The 20,751-nt window shown below is 36.2% G+C and overlaps 1 protein-coding gene across 1 annotated transcript in view; it reads left to right on the top strand.

Moving 5' to 3' along the window:
* The window catches only part of NUP153 (nucleoporin 153), a 74,210-nt gene that overhangs the window by 24,432 nt on the left and 29,027 nt on the right, over window positions 1–20,751 (top strand). The window contains exons 4-13 of the mRNA XM_077769987.1: window positions 408–656; window positions 790–929; window positions 1,011–1,139; window positions 6,297–6,413; window positions 6,507–6,551; window positions 6,657–6,713; window positions 8,935–9,081; window positions 11,864–11,916; window positions 12,403–12,529; window positions 20,327–20,464. Coding sequence (XP_077626113.1) covers window positions 408–656; window positions 790–929; window positions 1,011–1,139; window positions 6,297–6,413; window positions 6,507–6,551; window positions 6,657–6,713; window positions 8,935–9,081; window positions 11,864–11,916; window positions 12,403–12,529; window positions 20,327–20,464 — 1,202 coding nt within the window. The remainder of the gene's footprint in view (window positions 1–407; window positions 657–789; window positions 930–1,010; window positions 1,140–6,296; window positions 6,414–6,506; window positions 6,552–6,656; window positions 6,714–8,934; window positions 9,082–11,863; window positions 11,917–12,402; window positions 12,530–20,326; window positions 20,465–20,751) is intronic.

Raw genomic sequence — 20,751 nt, 5'->3', positions numbered from 1 at the left:
ACAGAGCCCGACGCGGGGCCCGAACCCACGAACCGCGAGATCATGACCTAAGTGAAAGTCGGATGCTTAACCGACTAAGCCACCCAGGCGCCCCTGCTTTTATTTTTTTATAAGTGGGTTTTATAGTATCAATTTAAGGAAAATAAAGAGCCATGCACTTTTAGAAATCGTATGTGATCACTGAGACATACATAATTTGATACTAGGTTAAAGTTTATTGCAGATAGATGAAATCTTGTTTGGCTAAATAGCATAAACTGGGCTTATGGGGGGCTTCAGTGACTTAAATTGAAGCAATGTTGTATAGTATGTTTTCTTAAAAACCATTTTGTTGTGATATTGTATTGCTTTTTCTAAGCAGTGTATTCATAATATTAATGCCTTTTTTTTTTTTTTTTTTTTTTAAGAACCCTCAACAACTAGTACTTCTTCAAATTACCCAGATGTATTAACAAGGCCTTCTCTTCATCGGAGCCATATGAATTTCTCCGTGTTGGAGTCTCCTGCACTACACTGTCAGCCCTCTACATCCTCGGCATTCCCAATTGGCAGTTCTGGATTTTCCCTTGTGAAGGAAATTAAAGATTCTACCTCTCAGCATGATGATGATAACATCTCAACTACCAGTGGTTTTTCTTCAAGAGCTTCTGATAAAGGTATTCTTGTCATTTGGTAGTAAAGTTAAATTTCATGGGATAGGTTTTTTCTTGTAATTTTCATTTTCTGTTTATAAAAATTGAGGGCCTTGTAATTAATGCTCTAAGTATGTATTCCATATTTTTGTTTCAGATATAGCTGTTACAAAGAACACTTCAGTGCCACCTCTGTGGTCGCCAGAGGCTGACCGTACTCATTCGGTCTCACAGCACACTGCCACCAGCTCAAAAAAACCAGCATTCAACTTGTCTGCCTTTGGAACACTGTCCCCTGTGAGTACTAATAAGATTCGATCCAGTCACATTCATTTTGAGTGTTTGTTGCTCATAATTTACCATTGTGTTTCTGTGCAGTCACTTGGGAATTCTTCAGTCCTTAAAACAAGTCAACTTGGAGATTCTCCTTTTTATCCTGGAAAAACAGTGTATGGCGGGGCGGCGGCAGCTGTAAGACAGCCGAAACTGCGCAGCACACCCTATCAGGTTGGTTTGAATAGGAGGGCTGTTGACGTTAAAAAAAAATTTGTCAAGTAATAATGGCGCTCAAAGGGAGTTTGGTTTGGTTATTTTTCGGCAAAATGATAGAACTGTGGATTACAAACGTTGTTTTTATTTAGGGACTGTCTGAACATTATATTTGACCTCAGTGAGTATTTATTCATTACATTTGTGAGTATTGTGCGCACCTGTGTTTTAGGAACTGTGATGATTAATTCCTTTTTTTTTTTTTTACAAAAATTGAGGTGTAAATTATGTGTGGTAAAATTTACTCTTATTAGAGCATTTGCATTTTAACAGAATACATGTGGTTGTGTATGCATTCTGCAATCAGAGTGTTGAATAAACATTTCCATCACCACAAAATGTTACCTTATGCTTCTACTGTTAACCCGTCTTTCTGCTTCTGCCCTCTGGCGACCACTGATCTGCTTTCTTTCCCTGTAATTCGGATTTTTCCAGAATATCATTTAAATTTAATCAATATAGCATCTAGCCTTTTAATCTGACCTATTGTACTTAGGATAATGCATCTGAGCTGGATCTATATTTTTGCTGAGTTGTAACTTGTTTATCCATTCACTAGTGAAACGACACTTGGGTTGTTTCTGATTCGGAGCAGTTGTGAATAAGTGGTGTTAAGCATTTTGTGTGAACATTAATTTCCGTTTCTTTTGGGTAAACTCATAGAAGTTGGCTGCTGGGTCTTATAGTAAGTATACATTTAACTTCCTAATAAATTGCCAAACTGTTTTCCACGGGGGCTGATACCACTTTGCATTCTCAGCAGTAATGGAAGAATGCTCTGGCCGGCACTTCTCATCAATTCTTCATTTTTTTATTTTAGTCATTCTTATAGGCGTGTCGTGGTGTCTTGACACCACTGTGGCTTTTACTTATGAAACTGAGCATCTTTTCATGTGCCTGTTTGCCATAGATGTATCTTCCTTGGTGAAATACCTGTTCAAATCTTTTGCCCATTTTTTAATAGGGTTGTTTCCTTAATGAATTTTGAGACTACACTACTCTTTATTAAATCCTTTATTACATAAGTGTTTGCAAATATTTGTTCTCTGGCTCAAGTCTTTTGAACAGAAGTTTTTACTTTTCATGCACGTCAGTATATTGGTTTTTTTCCTTATATGGCTCATGCTTTTGGTGTAGTGTGTAGGACATTTTTGGCTCCCCTAGGGTCACAGTCTCTTCTGTGTTTTCTAGAGGATTTATAGTTTTAGGTTTTGTTTTGTTTATTTTATTCCGAGAGAGAGAGAAAGGGAGTAGGGAAGAGGCAGAGAGAGAAGGAAAGAGAGAATCCCAAGCAGACTCTGCTCTGTTAGCACAGAGCCCCCCGACTCAGGGCTTAAACTCATGTACTATGAGATTGTGACCTGAGCCGAGATCAAGAGTCAGTTGCTTAACTGGCTGAGCCACCCAGGTACCCCACAGTTTTAGGGTTTGTTGTTGTTGTTATTTGTTTTTTAAATTTGTTTGAGAGAGACAGAACAGGAGGGGCAGGCATAGAGAGAATCCGAAGCAGGCCCCATACTGTCAGCACAGAGCCTGATGGATGACTCGAACTCATGAACTATGAGATCATGACCTGAGCCAAAACCAAGAGTTGCAAGCCTAACCAACGAGCCACCCAGGCGCCCCCATAGTTTTAGGTTTTAATTTAGGCTTCTGATTTATTTTGAGTTAATTTTTGTCCATGGTATGTATCATGTCATGAGGGGTCAAGATTCATTTTTTTTTAACATAACATGTCCAATTTGTCTAGTACCACTTGTTACAGAAAAGTCTGTACTTTTTCTACATTGCAGTGCTGTTGCATCTTTGTCGAAAATCAGTTGGCCATATATGTAGTTCTATTTCTTGACTTTCTATTATTTTCCATTTTTATGTATCCTTTGGCCAACTCTACATTTGCTATGGCCTTGTAGTAAGTCTTGAAATCAGTAATATGAGTCCTCCAACTTTGTTCTTTTTCAAGCATGTCTTGGCTTTCCTAGGTCATTTACTTTTTCATAATTTTAGAATCACATTACCAGTTTTTACAACTATTGGAATTTTTATTGGAATTGCATTGAGTCTATAAGTCAATTTAGGGAGAAGGATATACATCTTAATAAAATTGAATCTCCCCGTCCTTGAACACAGTATGTCTCTCCATGTATTTAAGTCTTGAGATTTCTTTCATCACTGTTTTGTAGTGGTCACACAGACCTTCCACATATTTTGTTAGATTTTTACCTAAGTATTTCCTGTTATTTGGTATTAGTTAAAAATAAATAGCCTGTTCAGTAAATTGAATACATAGTCAAAATACCTTCCAGCAAAGAAGACTTCAGGCTCAGTTAATTTTCTTGGTGAATTCTACCAAACATTTAAGAAAGAAATAATACCAATTCTATACATACTTTTTTGTATAATAGGAGGATATACTTTCCAACATACTATGGGGCCAGTATTACCCTGATACTGAAACCAGACAAAGGCATTACAAGAAAGTCACAAACCAGTATTTCTGAGGAATTACAGACCCAAACCTTCTCTATAAATATTTGTAAGTAGAATCTAGCTATGAAAAGGATACTTTTTCATAATCAACTAGGGTTTATCTTGGGAAGGCAAGATTGGTTCAACTTTTGAAAATTAATGTGATCTACCATGTAAACAAACTAAAAAATAGAAACCGTATGAATATCTCTACAGATGCAGAAAACACATGGACAAACTTCACCATCCTTTCATAATAAAAATTTCTTGCAGCCTGAGGAATAATGGGGATCTTCTCAACCTGATAAATGGTATCTACAAAAAATCTTGAGCTAACATCATACTCATGGTGAAAACCTGAGTACTGTCCTCCTAAGGTCAGGAAGAGAGCAAGGCTGTCTGTTAGCATACTACTGTGTAGTGCACTGCAGGGCGTAGCCAATACAAGAAGGAAGAAATAGTCTTTTTCATAGACGATGTGCTTATCTATATAGAAAGGCCTAAGAAATACAAAAAAAAGTTATCAGAACTTAATGAGTTCACCAGGATTACAGAATACAAGGTCGATATGCAAAATCAGTTGTATTTACATATATATTAGCAAAGAACAGTTGGAAATTGATTAACGTAATAAATTTAATAATAAATTTAAGGTGAATCCCACCATCTTGTATTGTATCCTAAGAGTTTTTTGAAGCCCATAAAAAATTGTTTTGTGTACATGTTGTTGTGCTTATATTTACAGATTTTGACATTTTAAAGATGGAGGAGTAATTATACTTTCAGTATATAGACTCTTGGAGAGGGGAATCTGTGAAGACAACAGTCCATGACAAACATAGAAATGGCATAGAAACAAGTATATTTTAAGACTGTATCTTTAGTTTCTTGCTTTCCTAATTAGAGGATGGTTTCATGTATATGGTTAACAGTAATTATGAGTTTTATTTCTGAATGTGTTCACGAAGGGCAATACTTTGTTATTTAAGAAAGTGTTAACTAGATGTTGGAGTTACACAGGGAGCTTTTTCGAAAGCTTAAACTGGACCGTATTAGTTCCTTAAACATTTTTTAGTTAAAATAATAGCTCATCCTGTTAGTAGATAAAATGATGCAAGCCTGTGATTCACAGAATAGTCCAAGTTAGAGTGTATTCTTCATTTCTTTCTTATATTGAATCCTGTACTTTTTAATGAATAATCATGACAAACCCTTAGAAACCTTCTCAACACAGGCTTCCAAATGTTGATCATTGACATTTGGGACAAAGCTATTCCATTCCTAGAGTGTTAGAGCTGGGAGGTATGTTAAAGATTCTCTAATTCAGTTCCATTTTATCAATTAGCAAGCCGAAGCCCTGAATGGCCAGTGGCGAGTAGAATCCAGTGGCAGGACAGACTGTCAGATTTTCCTAGAGGATTTTAATGTTGCTTCATGTTTGCCAAGGCCTCTGGCCTGAACAGCAGTTTTTAATGGGCATCAAGTTCTTAATAAAACTAGTGGAAAATAATGCAGCTACTCTGGAAATGTCATTAGTGTTTGATATCAGAGAAACATTCTTTAAAGTAGTTATTACGGTTCAAATATTGTGAGCTATTTGTAGAAACTGGGTTGTGTTTCAGTTGTGATAATTACCAAACTGCTTTGTGGTAGTCATTTGGTTATTGGAATGTTGTAATGCATTCTTGAGAAAAAGATCTGTTCTTAGTTGGAATTTGTAAACATTGTGTATTCAGGGGTACTTGTCTCTTCTTTATAAGGTTTTTTCCTTAACTCCCAGGCTTTAAAGGTTGTTAAGAAATAGCTTGAGTATTTAAAAATTTTTCTTATGTCAAAATTTGAGAAATGAGTTTGAAAATTTTAATTTCCTTTACAATAGAGTCTACAGTCTCTTCGTTTAGTTATCTTGGAATTCAATTGGCTATTTAATACCCAAAATAACTAATATTTTGATATCATTCTCATTAATTCAGTTCTTTTATATATGTTCATTTTTTGTTGGATTACAGTTGACACACAATGTTACATTAACTCTAGGTGTATGATACAGTGATTCAACAAGAAGTGTTCTTAGATTTAAATTTTTTTAATGTCTTCTTCATTTCTGAGAGAGCGTGAGAGAGAGACAGACAGACAGCGTGAGCAGGGGAGGGTCAGAGAGAGAGGGAGACACAGAATCTGAAACAGGCGTCAGGCTCTGAGCTGGCTGTCAGCACAGAGCCCGACGCTGGGCTCAGACCCATGAACCGTGAGATCATGACCTGAGCTGAAGTCGGACGCTTAATAGACTGAGCCACCCAGGAGCCCCTGTTCTTTGATTTAAATATCAGGGATAAATGGGTTAAAGTAGTGCTGGAACTTTAACCAGTGATCTCACTTTTCCCATTTGACGTAGCTACACATCTTCAGTGTGGTGTGTGCTGTCTTGTTTCGGGTTGTAAAAGTACTTGGCTTTTCAGTAAAAGGTATTAAGAGAATATTAAGTTGAACTTAGTAATAATGACAGCATCCATAGATAAACTCCTGTTAGGACATTAATCCTCTTTCTCTTTGGATATCTATTCTGTTTTGCAAATCTTTTCATTTCTTGAAATCTGTGCTTTAGAGTTTATGGTCCAAAACAGTAATATGACGTTTACTTCATAGGCACCGGTCAGAAGGCAGATGAAAGCCAAGCAGCTGAGTGCCCAGTCCTATGGTGTGACCAGCTCCACAGCTCGGCGGATATTGCAAACTTTAGAGAAGATGTCCAGCCCTCTCGCGGTACATTTTTAGAATCACAGTTAAATGCAGGTGTATAATAACATTTGACTTTCATGAAAAATTTTAATTTTGCTTTTGTTTCAACATTTACAGGATGCAAAAAGAATCCCGTCTATTGTTTCTTCTCCCCTGAATTCTGTAAGTTGACTTATAAACCTTTTTTAACAGATTTGTATATTGGTGATGAAAGTCCTCTATTTTTCTAAATTTCCAATCTATTCTAATAGCATTTTACTTTTTCAGCCTCTTGATAGGAGTGGAATAGATACGGCCTCAGACTTTCAAGCCAAAAGGGAAAGGGTAAAACTTCTTTTGCATTTATTAAGGTTTAAGTAGTTTTATTGTATTTATTTTTAATTTAGTAAATATATAAATTGAATTTGGTAGTCATTAGGGAACATGTTTGGCAGATAATGTTTTTTTACTTGTGGCTTCTTGTGAAGGCCTGCCTTAGTACAATGCTCTTTATGTAGTAAGTGCTCAGTCAATAGTTTTTGGTTATTTGGCATTTTCATCTTCAGCATCTTGTTGTCTATGAGTGACTCTGACTTTTTGATAAATAAAAGTAGGAGCGGACAGTGCTTGACATGTTTAGTAATTACAAAAGTTCAGTGAACTTTATAAACCCTCATTGAGTATAATTATCTTTGTAATCTTTCCTCATTAACATGTCAGATCTGTTGTGTGGGATAGAATTTCATTAGTCAGTCAAATAGTGTTTCAAGATACTGGGACTAATAAAAAATATAACTTAGATTATAGTATCTTGATAACCCTTCTAGTGTATTCTGTTTGGTTAAAATCAGTTTTGGAGGTTACTGTGGAAAAATTAAAATGCTTGATAGAGTTAAAGAGGTATATTTTTTGTTAGTTATACTTGCGTTAAGTGTCTTTCAGGAGAAGCAGAGTCCCAGATCCTTACTTGTGAAAGCATTTAATACAAACCAGTTTTCCTCACAAGTCATTTACTAAAATTATCATAATTTTCTGAATTCATTGTGGGAACTGTATGTGACATATTGGTAAATTATTATTTTTACTGAAATTCTGCAGAGAAGAAGACTAAATTGAGGGTTTTGGGAGGGGGGTAGAGTTATTTCATAATTTTTAGAATTACCTAGATATTTGTAATTAGCCATGGTGATGGGATTAATTTATGGCATTGGCTGCTTTTCTCACACTCCTGTTTTATATTAGATTGTTTAAAAAGAAGTAAATTAAAAAATTGTGCCATAGTACAAGTTCTCATTGATAAGTTTTTTGTTTTTGTTTTTGTTTTTTTTACAAATAGTTTGTCAAATTAGTTTCCTCATAACACTCAGTGCTCATCCCCACAAGTGATCATTGATAAGTTTCTATTAATGGTTGAGTATAGTATCAATACAATATTAATTTCATTAATGGATGTGAAGGTATATAAAGGCCAGAATACAATATTGTAGTTCATGTTTCACAGATGTAATTAGAGCCATCTACAAAATAGACTGTCATTGAGTCGTAAAATCACAGTTGTGAGGATGAGGGAAGAGCTAGTGTGCAGAAGCTTTGCCTTGGAAACCAGTGTTGTTCACAGCTGCTGCTGAGAGAAAGGACTGTATTCAGAGTATTACAATCTTTGGACAGAGTACAAGTTCTTGGCTTTATAGTCCTCTTTTCCCAACAGGACCTTTACTGTGTTTCCGTGTTGCAAAAGACTGTTGACAAAACACTTGTGTGCTCAGATAATAATGCCAGTTTATTTTAGGATTTGGAATTCTTTTTTTTTTTTTTTTAATTTTTTGTTTATTTTGTTTGAGAGGGAGAGAACATGTGTATGTGGGGGAGGGGCATGGAGTGAGAGAATCCTAAGAAGGTTCTGCATTGTTAGTACAGAGCCCCACGCAGGGCTTTAGCTCATGAAATGTGAGGTCATGACCTGAGCTGAAATCAAGATTCGACCACTTAGCTGACTGCGCCACCCAGGTGACCTTAGGATTTCAAATTCTTAACAGAGTTTTACTAATAAATTAAAAGACTTTTAGTTTGGTTTATAAATAACAATAGGGGAAAATTAACTTGGAAAGAAGTTTGCTCACAGTTTTAGCAATTATTTTTAGCTAGTTTAAAAATAATTTTATTTTTAAATATCCAGCTGAAGGATATCTAGATAGTAATTTTGGGGAAAATGTGGCAAAATCGGTTTTAGTTTCTATATTTGAAATTCAACCTGTGAAAGCTTAGATTTTAAGAACAATTTTGAATATAGTTTCCGTTTTGCTGCTTATATGAAAAGTCACTAAGTGTAGAATAAAATAGTCTGTGAAACTATTTGAAATTTTATATATAGGCTTACATATAAACCTACTGCTATTCTATTACTATCCATTTTTCCTCTTAGTGTTTGTTTGCATACACTGGACATTTCTCTAGGAAGTATTCATAGTCTCTAGATCACATTAACTATTGCCAGATTATGTTTAGATGTGTGTCACCGATATATATGAAAATAAAGTTTTTTCTTTGATTTCTGATTACCTATAAGGTGGATTCTCAGTATCCCCCTGTTCAGAGACTTATGACCCCAAAGCCGGTTTCCATAGCAACAAATCGAACTGTTTATTTTAAACCATCTCTGACCCCATCTGGTGAATTAAGGAAGACTAATCAAAGAATAGATAAAAAGCACAATGTGAGTATGTGTTTATTTTCACTATTTTTTTCTTTCTTTCTCATTTTTAACATTTGTTTGGGAGAGACAGAGTGTGAGTGGGGGAGGGGCAGAGAGGGAGAGACACGCAGAATCTGAAGTAGGCTTCAGGTTCTGAGCTGTCAGCACAGAGTCCAATGTGGGGCTCAAATCTATAGACTGTGACATCATTGCCTGAGGCAAGGTTAGATGCTTAACTAACTGAGCCACCTCCGTGCCTCTATTTTCACTATTCTTTGAATATTGATCAAAATGAGTAAGAATAAATAATATGAGTACTCCACCATTGTAGTGTAGCAACTAGGTAATGGATAAATTTTGTGTATTAGTGATGATTACGAATTGGTATGCCTTTCAAATGGTTGGCACCTTGATCAAGTCGTAAATTAGAATTTACTAGTAACACTAGTATGCACTCATGGTTTAGATGAAATAATTTTGCCAGACTTGCTTTGTCTGTATGTTTTGTTTGTGTTGTTGTTGAACCATTTGAAAATAAAAATTTTGTATAACACATCTGTTCACCCCTAAGTACTTTGGCATGCATTTCCTAATTACTTCTATATTATCACATCTACAGAAATTAATGTAATATTATCTAATACCTAGTCCACACTTCAGTGTTGTTTACAGCTACTTTTTTGAAACAGAATCCAAGCAAATTTCACACATTGCTTTGTATTTTCTCTTTCCAACCTCAAACCTTGACCCTTACCACATTGTTTTTGTTTTAAAATAACTGCTTTCTTGGAATATAATTCACATACCTAATTGAAGAGTACAGTGGTACAGTGATTTTTAGCATATTCACAGGGCTGTTCGGTCATTACCACAGTTTATTCTAGAACATTTTCATCACCATTCACTCCATCCAGCCAAAATCTCACCCCCACTCCTCCCTCGCCAGCCGTAAGCAACCACTGATCTGTTTCTATAGATTTGCTTGTACTGGGCATTTCATTTAAATGGAGTCATAGAATGTTTGGTCCTTAGTGTCTGCTTTACTTCACTCAGCATATTGTCGAGGTTCATCCATGCACGTCAGAACTTTATTCCTTTTTATGTTACTGAATATTTCATTGTTTGGATATGCTAGATTTCATTTATCCTTTCATCAGTTGAGGGACATTTGGGTTGTTTTTACTTTTTGATTGTACTGAAACTGCTGTGAACTTTTGTGTATAGGTGTTTTGTAGATATATGTTGTTGTGTTTCTGGGTCTGTATGTAGGAGTGAAATTCCTAGGCACATTGGTTTTTGAAGAGACCAGGCCAGTTGTCTTAAAATGTCACCACATTCTGGGTTTGTCTTTCTTGTGTTACTTAGCTGAAGTGTATTCTTTGTACTTACTGTATTTACATGGTATCTTACTATTTGTGTGCTTACTTACGTTTAATTTCATCTGATCATCATAACCTAATTTATTAAAACTTTTTAAGCTAAAGTTGACAGAATAGTACACTGCTTAGCCATTACTCCTTGATTCACCAGTCGTTAACACTTTGTCATTCTTGTTTTATTAAAATTCTAAAAATATTTTGAATATAATTTTGGATTTATAGACTTTGCAAGAACATTTTAAGACTTCACAGTATACTATATTCTGATTTTACCATGTGTTTCCTACAAACAGGAAGTTCCCTTAATGTAATAATTGTGGAATAATGATCAAAACCAGAAAATTAACATTATACAATACTGGGANAGGATTGTGTATTGCATTTAGTTTTCTTGTTTCTTCATCTTCTTTAGTCTAGAACAGTTCCTTAGGGGTTTTTTTGTTTGTTTTTGTATTTCATAATATTGATATTTCTAAAGTGCAAGTAAGTTACTGTGTAGAATGTCCTGCTGTTTGGGGATGTCTGGTGTTTCCTCATGATTAGATTCCAGTTATGTACTTTCGGTAATTAAGATGGTGGCAGTAGGGTTTTTTCACTGTGAAGTTACGATTTTATCTTTTGTAATTAATAAGTTTCTTGTGGGTAGATAACTGAGAGGATAAATACCCTTTTAGTAGTCTTATCGGTGATTTTTGCCTAAATCTATTGTTTGTAGATTGCCAAAGGGTGGTTTTCTGATTCCACTGATCTTGCAATATTAGTTGACCTCCTATTGGAGGAAAAGTTTTCCTTAATCTCATTTATGTACCTATCTTTCTATGTGTTTTTAAAGTCAACTTTAATTCTCACATTCTGTAGTTTATAATCCTTTATTGGCATTTTTTTGATGTTCATATTATGTCATTTGGTCTTTGAATGGGCTCCTGTGTCTTTTTAATATTTCCTCTCCGTTTTTGAACATTTAGTTGATTTTGATGTAAAAGAATTCAGGCTTGTCCTCTAAGTTTCTGGCCCCAGCCCTGTGATTTGCTGTTTCTCCAAGGAGCCATGATATCCTTTTAATAGAGGAACTTAAATTGCAGGAATGCATTTCCAAAAGAAGATCCTTGTAAATTTGCTTACACCTTTAATAGGCCAGAATGAGAGAAAAGTAAAAGTATTTTTGCTGTCCATAAGTGTATTAACTTTGTATACTACTATTTTATTGAAAGGGCAGTGTGCTCCGTGACATTTTATGTGTATAATAATGTTTATAATTCGGTTGCTGTTCAGAAAGCAGGGTATAAGTTGGAAACTTTAGGATTCACTCACTAAAAACCCATCAAATTCCTGGTTTCACATATTAAAGTGGACTGACAGGAAGTTTTAAGAAAATGAAAACAAATAAGCAGGCAGGTAAATCTGGTGTGCTCATCTTGTTCTAGACTGGATATGAGAACCCTGTGACACCAGGACAAAACAGAGAACAACGAGAAAGGTAATGCGTCTTCATAGCTAAGCTTCTCTATATGTCATTTGTAAAATTTGTGTTTGATTTATGTATTTTTTTGAAGATTAAGAAGTAAAAAAGTTATACACATGCACAAATCTTATCTGCTTTTATTTTTTAATTAAAATTTCTTTTTTAATGTTTATTATTTTTGAGAGAGAGACAGAGAGCAAGCAGGGGAGGGGCAGAGAAAGAGGGAGACACAGAATCGGAAGCAGGCTCCAGGCTCTGAGCTGTCGGCATAGAGTCCGACGCAGGGCTCAAACTCATGAACCATGAGATCATGACCTAAGCTAAAGTCGGCTGCATAACCAGCTCAGCCACCCAGGCTCCCCTCTGTCCGCTTTTAAAATCACATTCAGTTGTATATATATTTTCTTGTTAGCGGTTCTAAGTTTTAGGTGTTCAGTTAGTTAATAAGTTATGGACCAGAGTAATATATCATTTGTTTTAATTTTCTTTTTCTTTGCCTAGTGGCTTTTCTTACCCAAATTTCAGTATGTCTGCAGCCAATGGTTTATCTTCTGGAGTAGGTAGTGGAGGCGGCAAGATGAGACGAGAGAGAACACGCTTTGTTGCATCTAAACCTCCAGAGGAAGAGGTAGGTTATATCCTTATATTCTTGAAGTTTATTACAAGCTTTGGTGTGGTGGTGGTGAGGGGAGATTGGGAGGGATGGATCCTGGGGGACACCCAGCACAGGAATGAAAAATCTGCCACTGAAGCAGTGCCTACCAAGTGAGTGCTCATGCACGAGTGTGTGCTCAGTGAGCGGGCATTTTGAACCATCTTCACTGTGACAACACAGAAAACCTAAACTACTCCCTTAAGTTTCATGGGTGCCACTAAAAAGCCATAATTCTTTGCAATATGAGAATTACAATGGAAATTCTTTGGCCTTTGGAATATTATTGTATAGTTAGATTTTGTCTCTTTCTGAAACTTAGATAAATGGATTAATACTGTTACATATTCTTCTCACTTGCCATTTTCTTCATTTGTGAAATTTGTGAGTGTTGTAAAAGTTAAGTGCCAGGTTGTTTAATTTCACTGTTATAGGTTTAGCCAGTATGAAAATATACCACAGTCCATTCTATACATCCTGATACGTGCTGCCTCAGCACTTCTGCCTCAGCACAGGCAAGCATTACTTTCTCTAGGCTGTTTATCTGGGAGTGGGGTTGTTGGATTATAGGGGATGATACGCCTCTTCAAACGTGTTAAATGTTGCCTTATTGCTCTGAAGGTAGTTGGAATACTTTAGGGTGGATCTGCAAAGTTTTTGCTAAGGTGATGTGTGTGAAGTGTTCTGCCATTGGAGTTTTATTTAGCATTTCATGTTTAGTAGGAAGGGAGACCTCTTTTTGTGAGTTTCTTGGTCATTTGGAGTTTCTCTTCCTTTATCCATTTTTTATTGGATTATTTCTTTCATTAGGAATATTTCCTTATATATTCAGAACCTGAAAGTTTGGAAATGATAGGGACTAATCGAAGATTGGTTAAATTAGCCTTTCTTTCTATAGGCTGCTCTGTTTATTTCCTAACTACTTTTGAGTTGAATGCAGGCCTTCTTTCAGTCTTTTCACAGGTGAATTTCAGCCTAACTGGATCATTTAAGTTTTGATACCTAATGCTTTCATTTGTTTTTTAAGTTTATTTTTATTTATTTTGAGAGAGCAAGCAGGGAAGGGGCAAAGAGAGAGGGAGAGAGAGAATCCCAAGCAGACTCCTACCTATCAGTACAGAGCCTAATGCAGAGCTTGAACTCACAAACTGAGATCATGACCTGAGCCGAAATCAAGAGTCAGACACTTAACCAACTGAGCCACCTGGGTGCTCCTGTTGTTTGTTTCTAATTAAAATTTCATTTATGACTTCATTGACTCATGAGGGTTTTTTTTTTTTTAGGAGTTTTTAGATATTTAAATGGAAGATTTTCTTTAACAGTTTCTGTTGACTATAAAATCCTGTGTTGAAATGATCATATGAGTTAGTATTAATTTCCTCCTCGTCTCTCGGTATGCTTTCCACATCAATGTAGAGTAGGTGGTCTTCCTTTTCCATTTTCTTTATCTCCTCTTTTCCCATTCAACAGTTTTGTAGCTGTGTTTCTCTGACTCACCAGAACCACGACTGCTTTGGCGGCTTGGACATTCTGCCTCCGAGCCCGGCTTGTGATNACAGGCTTCAGGCTCTGAGCTGGCAGTCAGCACAGAGCCCGACGTGGGGCTTGAACCCACGAACCGTGAGATCATGACCTAAGCGAAAGTCAGATGCTTAACCGACTAAGCCACCCGGGCGCCCCATGGTTTTGTCTTTTTCTGAGGTTCTGCTTGTTGCTCTGCTGGAGTGCTGTGAAGGGAAGGAATGTATTCTACCATCTTGAAAGGAAAAGTCTTGAATGCCATTCATGATGCAGTTCATAAAATTTTGTAGTTTTCTTAGCAAACCAATTTTTTCTACATAAACGCTCTTTATGTAGACTTGATTAAATTACCTTTAAGAAATGGGTTATTTTGGGGAACCTGGGTGACTCATTCGGTTAGACGTCTGACTTGAGCCCAGATCATGATCTCACGGTTCATGGGTTCAGGCCCCACATAGGGCTCTATACTGACGGCTCCGGGTCTGGAGCCTGCTTCAGTTTCTGTGTCTCCTCCTCTCTCTGCCCCTCCCCTGCTTGTGCTCTGTCTCTTTCTCAATAATAAAAATTAAAATTAAAAATTAAAAAAAAAAGGAAATGGGTTATTTGTCTTGCTTTGTATACTTACAGAAATTAGTACCTGATTAGTATAGCTTTTTATGTAGCCCGTCCTTTAGACAAGTTTTTATATGTCTCAGTAAAATTTGTGTCTCTAGCTTTTTAAAGTTTATCCCTGTATGAAGAAAACATCTTGGTTTGGTATTTGCCAGATAACAGATTTGTGAATTTTGCTTCTCTCTCTTCAGTTTCAACTTTTAAAAAGAATATATTCCTGTGATCTTTAGCTAAAGTTCATGTTGATACCTGTAGCTCAGTTTTGGCTGTCTTACAGAAAGATGTGTGTTTTGTGTGCCTTTGCTGTATCAAGACATTGGGAGGGGGGTGAAAATGTATTGATTTACTTTGTTTCCTTTTATTAGTTGGTGTACTGTGAGGAGCTTTATGAAAGTCTTACTCCAGAACTCTTTGTCACCTCCTCCCTTCTTGGGGCCCCCTGTCCATTCCGGCCAACTGCCAACTGCCAACTTTGCATCCCAGGATGCCTCACCCAGCTCCAGTCCTTAGTTGTGTTCCACACTGGAGTCAGACTCTTTACATTTCTGGGGAAAGAGGTACCAAGGGGTCGCTGCCCCACATTTTCTGCCTTCCTGTGCTTTTTAAAACTGGGTTGAAGAGGTTTTGGGTAGACACTTTGTTATTTTGTGTCCAGTGCTGTTTTTGCTTTAGATGACAAACATGTTTAGACAAGTTGTTCTTAATTCAGATACAGTGAATAAGAACTTTTGGTAAAGGATGGAAGATTTGTAGGTATTTTAATGGGCTTTTGGGATAAGTCACATGGAAGACATTTTATGTTTAGTGGAATGTAAACAAATTATGCTTGTTTCAAGTACTTTGGTATTTAGCAGGGATTGGTTCACTTCACACTCAGGGTAACAGAGCTCTGTGTTGTAAATAACCCATTTTGCATTATGAGGTAGTAAAAGTATGTTTTGCTTTCACTTTCTTAGATCTCAAAATTTGTAAGGATTGTGTGTTAGTCACTAAAAACATTTGGCGTTTTGTCTTTACTGTGATACCAGTAATAATGAAATAATGAAAAAATCTCATTGATACAGAGTAGATTAGGAGTACATAATACCACTGAGTTTGGGGAGATTGATTGATATTGTCATGTCAGGTACAGGCCTGCTGCTTACTAGCTGAGTGATCTTTATCAAAATAATTTCTATGTACAGCAGCTTGTCTGTGAAATGGGGATAAGAAGAATAAATAGCTGTGTCTGTGGGATGCCTGCCATTTAATAGTTGTATAATGTTAAGCCATGTATCTCTCTTCCTTAGTTTTTTTCATCTACAACAGTAGTATCTTTCTCGTGTGAGATAACCCATGTAAAGGTATTACAAAGATAATACAAATTCAGTCATATATTTGGTGATTGTGTTCATCTCAAAGTATCTGGAATAATCCAGTTACAATTCTTAACTTTCTTGTGGATTTGTGGGACCCACTTCTGATCAACTAAGTCAAAATTTTGGTGAATAGGTATCAATTTAGAATTGGTTCAAAGTCAGTGATAAAAGGAACCAGTATGTCCATGTCTGTGGTTTAATGAGTTGGCATAAGTAAGTATAGGTTCAGTTGATGTGCGCAGGTGTTGTGGGGGTCTAAAGGGAAAAAAGTAAGACTGAGGATTGGAGATCAGATGATCTTATGTTTCAAACATAAGAGATATGGACAGAATTGTGTAGTGAACACAAATATACCTAGCACGTAGATTTTAATACTGTTATATTTGCTTTATCAAGTGTATATCTTACTTCTTGGTGATTTCAAAGTAAATTGAAGATATCAATATATTTCTCTCCAAATACTTCAGCATACATAGAACAATTGAGGTTAAATAGTTGTTTTTAAATTTAGCAAAAGTTTAAAATGTAGTCAAATGTAAAATTCTTAGGTGTATCATTCAATGCATTTGACAGATGGTTGCACCCATGTAAGCCAAACCCCTTTTGAAGTGTCAGACATTTCCATTCACTCATGTTCCTTCCCAGCCAGTACTCCTCGCCTCCCAGTCCAGAGGCCATCACTGTTCTCATTTCCTCTGCCCTGTGTTGGTGTTGCTTGTTCTGGAACTTGATATCAATATGGTCATGCAGTGTATGTGTTTGTTAGCGCCTGGCTATTATGATAAAGCTGCTGTGAACATTCTTATAGCGCTTTGTAGACATGTGTTGATTTCTCTTGGGGTAAATAACGTAGAAGTGGAGAAACTAGGTTGTATGATATGTGTTTAACTTTTTAAGGAATGCCAGCCTCTTTTCCAAAGTAAGTGTAATATTTTATATGCTCACCAATAGTGTATCGGTATTTCTTTCACTCTTTATCCGTATTAATAGTTCTCATCATTTTAATTTTAGCTGTGCTACTTTGTATATGGTGGTATCTCATTGTAATTTTATTTTGCATTTTAATGTGTTTTTGTTTATGTGCTTATTGGCCGTTAGTTTTTCTTCCTTTTGAGGCGTCTTCAAATCTTTTGCCCTTTTAAAAAGTGGGTTGTTTTTGTATTAATGAGTTATAGAGCCCTTTATAAAATCTGGATCCAAGTACTTTGTCAGATACATGTCCTAGAAATATTTTCTTCCAGTCCAACTTGCATATTCATGTTTTTAACAGTATCTTTTGATCAGCAGATGTTCTAGATTTTATGAAGTCTGAATTTATCTTTTTTCCTATTACTATTATTATTACTATTTTAAAGATTTTATTATAAAGTAGTCTTTACTTCCAGTTTGGGGCTTGAACTCAAAACCCCAGAGTCCAGAGTTGCATGTTCTTTGTACTGAGCCAGCCAAGCGCCCCTTTTTTGTCAATTATTTTTTACTGTTCTTTCTGTCCTAAGACACTTTTGTCTATCCCCAGGCTGCACAGTAATTCTGTGTTTTCCTCCAGAAGATTTGTAGAAGTGCTTTTATGTATTTTTCTGATTTTCTTTTTGATTTCTTATGTGATCCATGGATTATTTAGAATTGTGTTTAATATAGTTTTGAAATGCATTGAGTGTTGTTTTATAGCACAGCATATGGTCTGCTTGATGAATCTTGAAGACTGTATTTTACAGTTGTTGGTTATAGTGTCATATAAGGTGTCAGATGACTGATACTACTTCTTAATCATCTTTGTTCTTGCTGGATTTTTTTCCAGGGCGTGGGGTGTGTCTGGTTAGTCCATTAGATTGTTGAGAGCTAGGAGTTACTTTCATTTGGTGAATTTGTCTTTTCCCCCTTATGTCAATTTTTGCTTCATGTATTTTGAAGCTCTCATTAAAATGTACACCTTACATCTATCATGGCTCCTTAATGATTTGCCTCCTTTAATATTACTATTTCTTAAATAGTAATTTTTGCCTTTAGTAAAATTGCCTTTAAAAAAAAATCTTTGGAAATACTGTCTTGAAATCTGCTATAGTATTAATATAATATAGCTAGCCACTCTGTTAGAATAGGCCTTCTTAGGCTTACTGATTGGCTTACTAATTACAGGTTATATCTTTTCCTATCCATTTGCCTTTTTTTTTTTTTTTTAATGTTTATTTATTTTTGAGAGAGAGTGGGGAGGGGCAGAGAGGGAGAGAGAGAATCCCAAGCAGACTCTGTACTGTCAGCACAGAGCCTGATGTGGGGCTTAAAACTCACGAACTATGAGATCATGACCTTAGCAGAAGTCGGACGTTTAACTGACTGAGCCGCCCAGGCGCCCCTATCCAATTGCTTTTAACCTGTGTCTTTTTTAGTGAGTTTCTTATAGACAGTATGTAGGTGAGTCTTCCCTTTCTATCAGTTTTTTGCCTTTTAATTGGAATGCTTATTTATAATTAAGGTAATTATAAGTAACATTATAGTTACTTATATATATAGTTATGTTGGAATAAGATCTCACATTTTTATCTTGTTTTGTACTTTTCCCATTTGTTTTTTGTTGTACCTTTTGAAAGCTGTCTTTTGATTAATTGAATATTTGTTATAATTACATTTTAATTACTTTGCTTTTCTTCCTCTTCATGTCACTTTTAGTGGTTCCTCTAAGAATTTTACTATATGTATCCGTAACTTTCACATTCTACTTTGTGTTAATATTGTACCACTTCCTGCACAATTTAAGAATTTTGCAGCTTTATAGTTTGATTTAGTGCCTTTCTTCCTTAGTATTTTAGATTGTACTTGTCATTTGTATTAAAATAAGATAGGCTGTAAACCCACAGTGTATAATTTTTGCTTTACACAGTTATGTGTATTTTATTATTTTTTAAATAATTTTTTAAAGTTTATTTATTTTGGGAGAGAGAGGCAGCGTGTGGGGGAGGGGTAGAGAGAGAGGTAGACAGAGAATCCCAAGCAGGCTCTCTGCTATCAGTGCAGAGCCCAGTGTGGGGCTCGAACTCATGAACTGTGAGATCATGTCCTTGGGTGGAGTTGGATGCTTAACTGACTGAGCCACCCAGGTGCCCCATATACAGGTATATGTATTTTAAAGAAATTAAGAGGAAGAAAAGTTTTTTTTTGTGTTTGCTCCCATACTGTTCATATCTTCCAGAAATCTAAGTTCCGTTTGTTATTCTACCTCTTCACCCTGAAGGAGTTGCAGAGCAGGTTTTATGGCAACAGATTGTCTTAGTTTTCTTTTATCTGAAAGCATCTTTATTTTTCCTTTGGGGAGAGGGGCTGACTTTACAGAGCTGCGATTTCTGTACCATAAATGACATCCATTTGTAGTATTCAGATAGTTTTTAGCTGGCAGGGAATTTAATCCGAAGTCAAAACTCTCTCCTACTTGTGGTGGGTGGCGCCTGGAACTCTGCCAAGTTGGCTCCTTGGTGTCTGCCTTGGGCGTGAACAGTTTACAGGTCTGCTGGAAGCTTGGACAGTTTACGTGCAGATTTATAAGTTCCTCATTCCCGCATCTCCCCTCAGTTTCTAGCTGCTCTGGTCACCTAGCCCATCCTGATTGCTCAGTGAACAGATTTGCCATTTTCTCTCCCTTTAAATTATGCAGTGGTACTAACTCCTAAAAGTGCAGGAAACTCTCTCAGTGCCTCTCCCTTCTTCAGGTGGTTTTTATCTCTGCAGTTTGTGCTTGCTTCTGGTTGCTCGGCCATGTTTTCATATGGTTGTTTCTATTTTGTTTATTTTTTTCTATTTTGTTTGGAGTTTACAACTGTTGTTTGTCAGGTCACTGGTCAGATATGAGCTTTTCCACCCTTAGCAGAAGCAGAACTGCCTTTAACCTGGGTTGCTTGAGATAGAGGGTGGTCTTTGGTATATTGGGGTAAAAAACCAAGGCATTTCACCAAACTCATTGGTACTGATGTTTATTAAATGCTTGTTTTACATGCCAAGACTATGTATACCTTTGTCTTAGGTTAATACTACAACTGTGGTGTAATTTTTTCCTCATTTTCAGCCATTAGGAAATTTGTTCTGAGCGCAGTTGAGTCCATGAAGTCACCGGGTCTGGTGGTGGCACAGCTGGGATTCAGATCTTGTTCATTTCTTTTGATTCGAGAGCCCACGTTGTTAACGCTATATGCTGCTGCTTCCTCCCTATTCTCAGTTCCGCCTGAAGATAAGTAGGGGTAAAAGAATGACCTGAAAGATGAAATCTCTCATTATGAAACATGTTGTGTTTTAGGAAATGGAAGTGCCAGTATTGCCGAAAATCTCTCTACCCATCACCAGTTCTTCACTGCCTACCTTCAATTTTAGTTCCTCTGTGATCACAACTTCCTCTCCATCACCCATTAGTCCTTCACAATCACTGACAAACAAGGTACAAAACTATTGTACAAACAGAAGTGATTTTGGTTCTTTATTTTAGAAAACAATATTCTGTTTAAAGCAATGATGATTTGCCATGGAAAATTATAACAGAATAAGAAGAAATAGATGGAAATGGTGTTTTGCTTTTTAAAGTGTATGTTATAAAGGGATACATTATAATGGAGTGCTCTTTAATTCTTACAGTGTCTTAGAGACTGATCATTGTAAGTTTGTTTCCAGTGTTTCTGATTTAAGATTTTTTTTTTTTTTTTTTTTTGTTATATTTGGTTTTGTTTT

This window comes from Crocuta crocuta, unplaced genomic scaffold (assembly GCF_008692635.1).
Source record: "Crocuta crocuta isolate KB4526 unplaced genomic scaffold, BGI_CrCroc_1.0 scaffold24, whole genome shotgun sequence".
Taxonomy (NCBI): domain Eukaryota; kingdom Metazoa; phylum Chordata; class Mammalia; order Carnivora; family Hyaenidae; genus Crocuta; species Crocuta crocuta.
The sequence above is the reverse complement of the archived record's forward strand: the minus strand, read 5'-3'. Positions and strand labels throughout refer to the sequence as shown.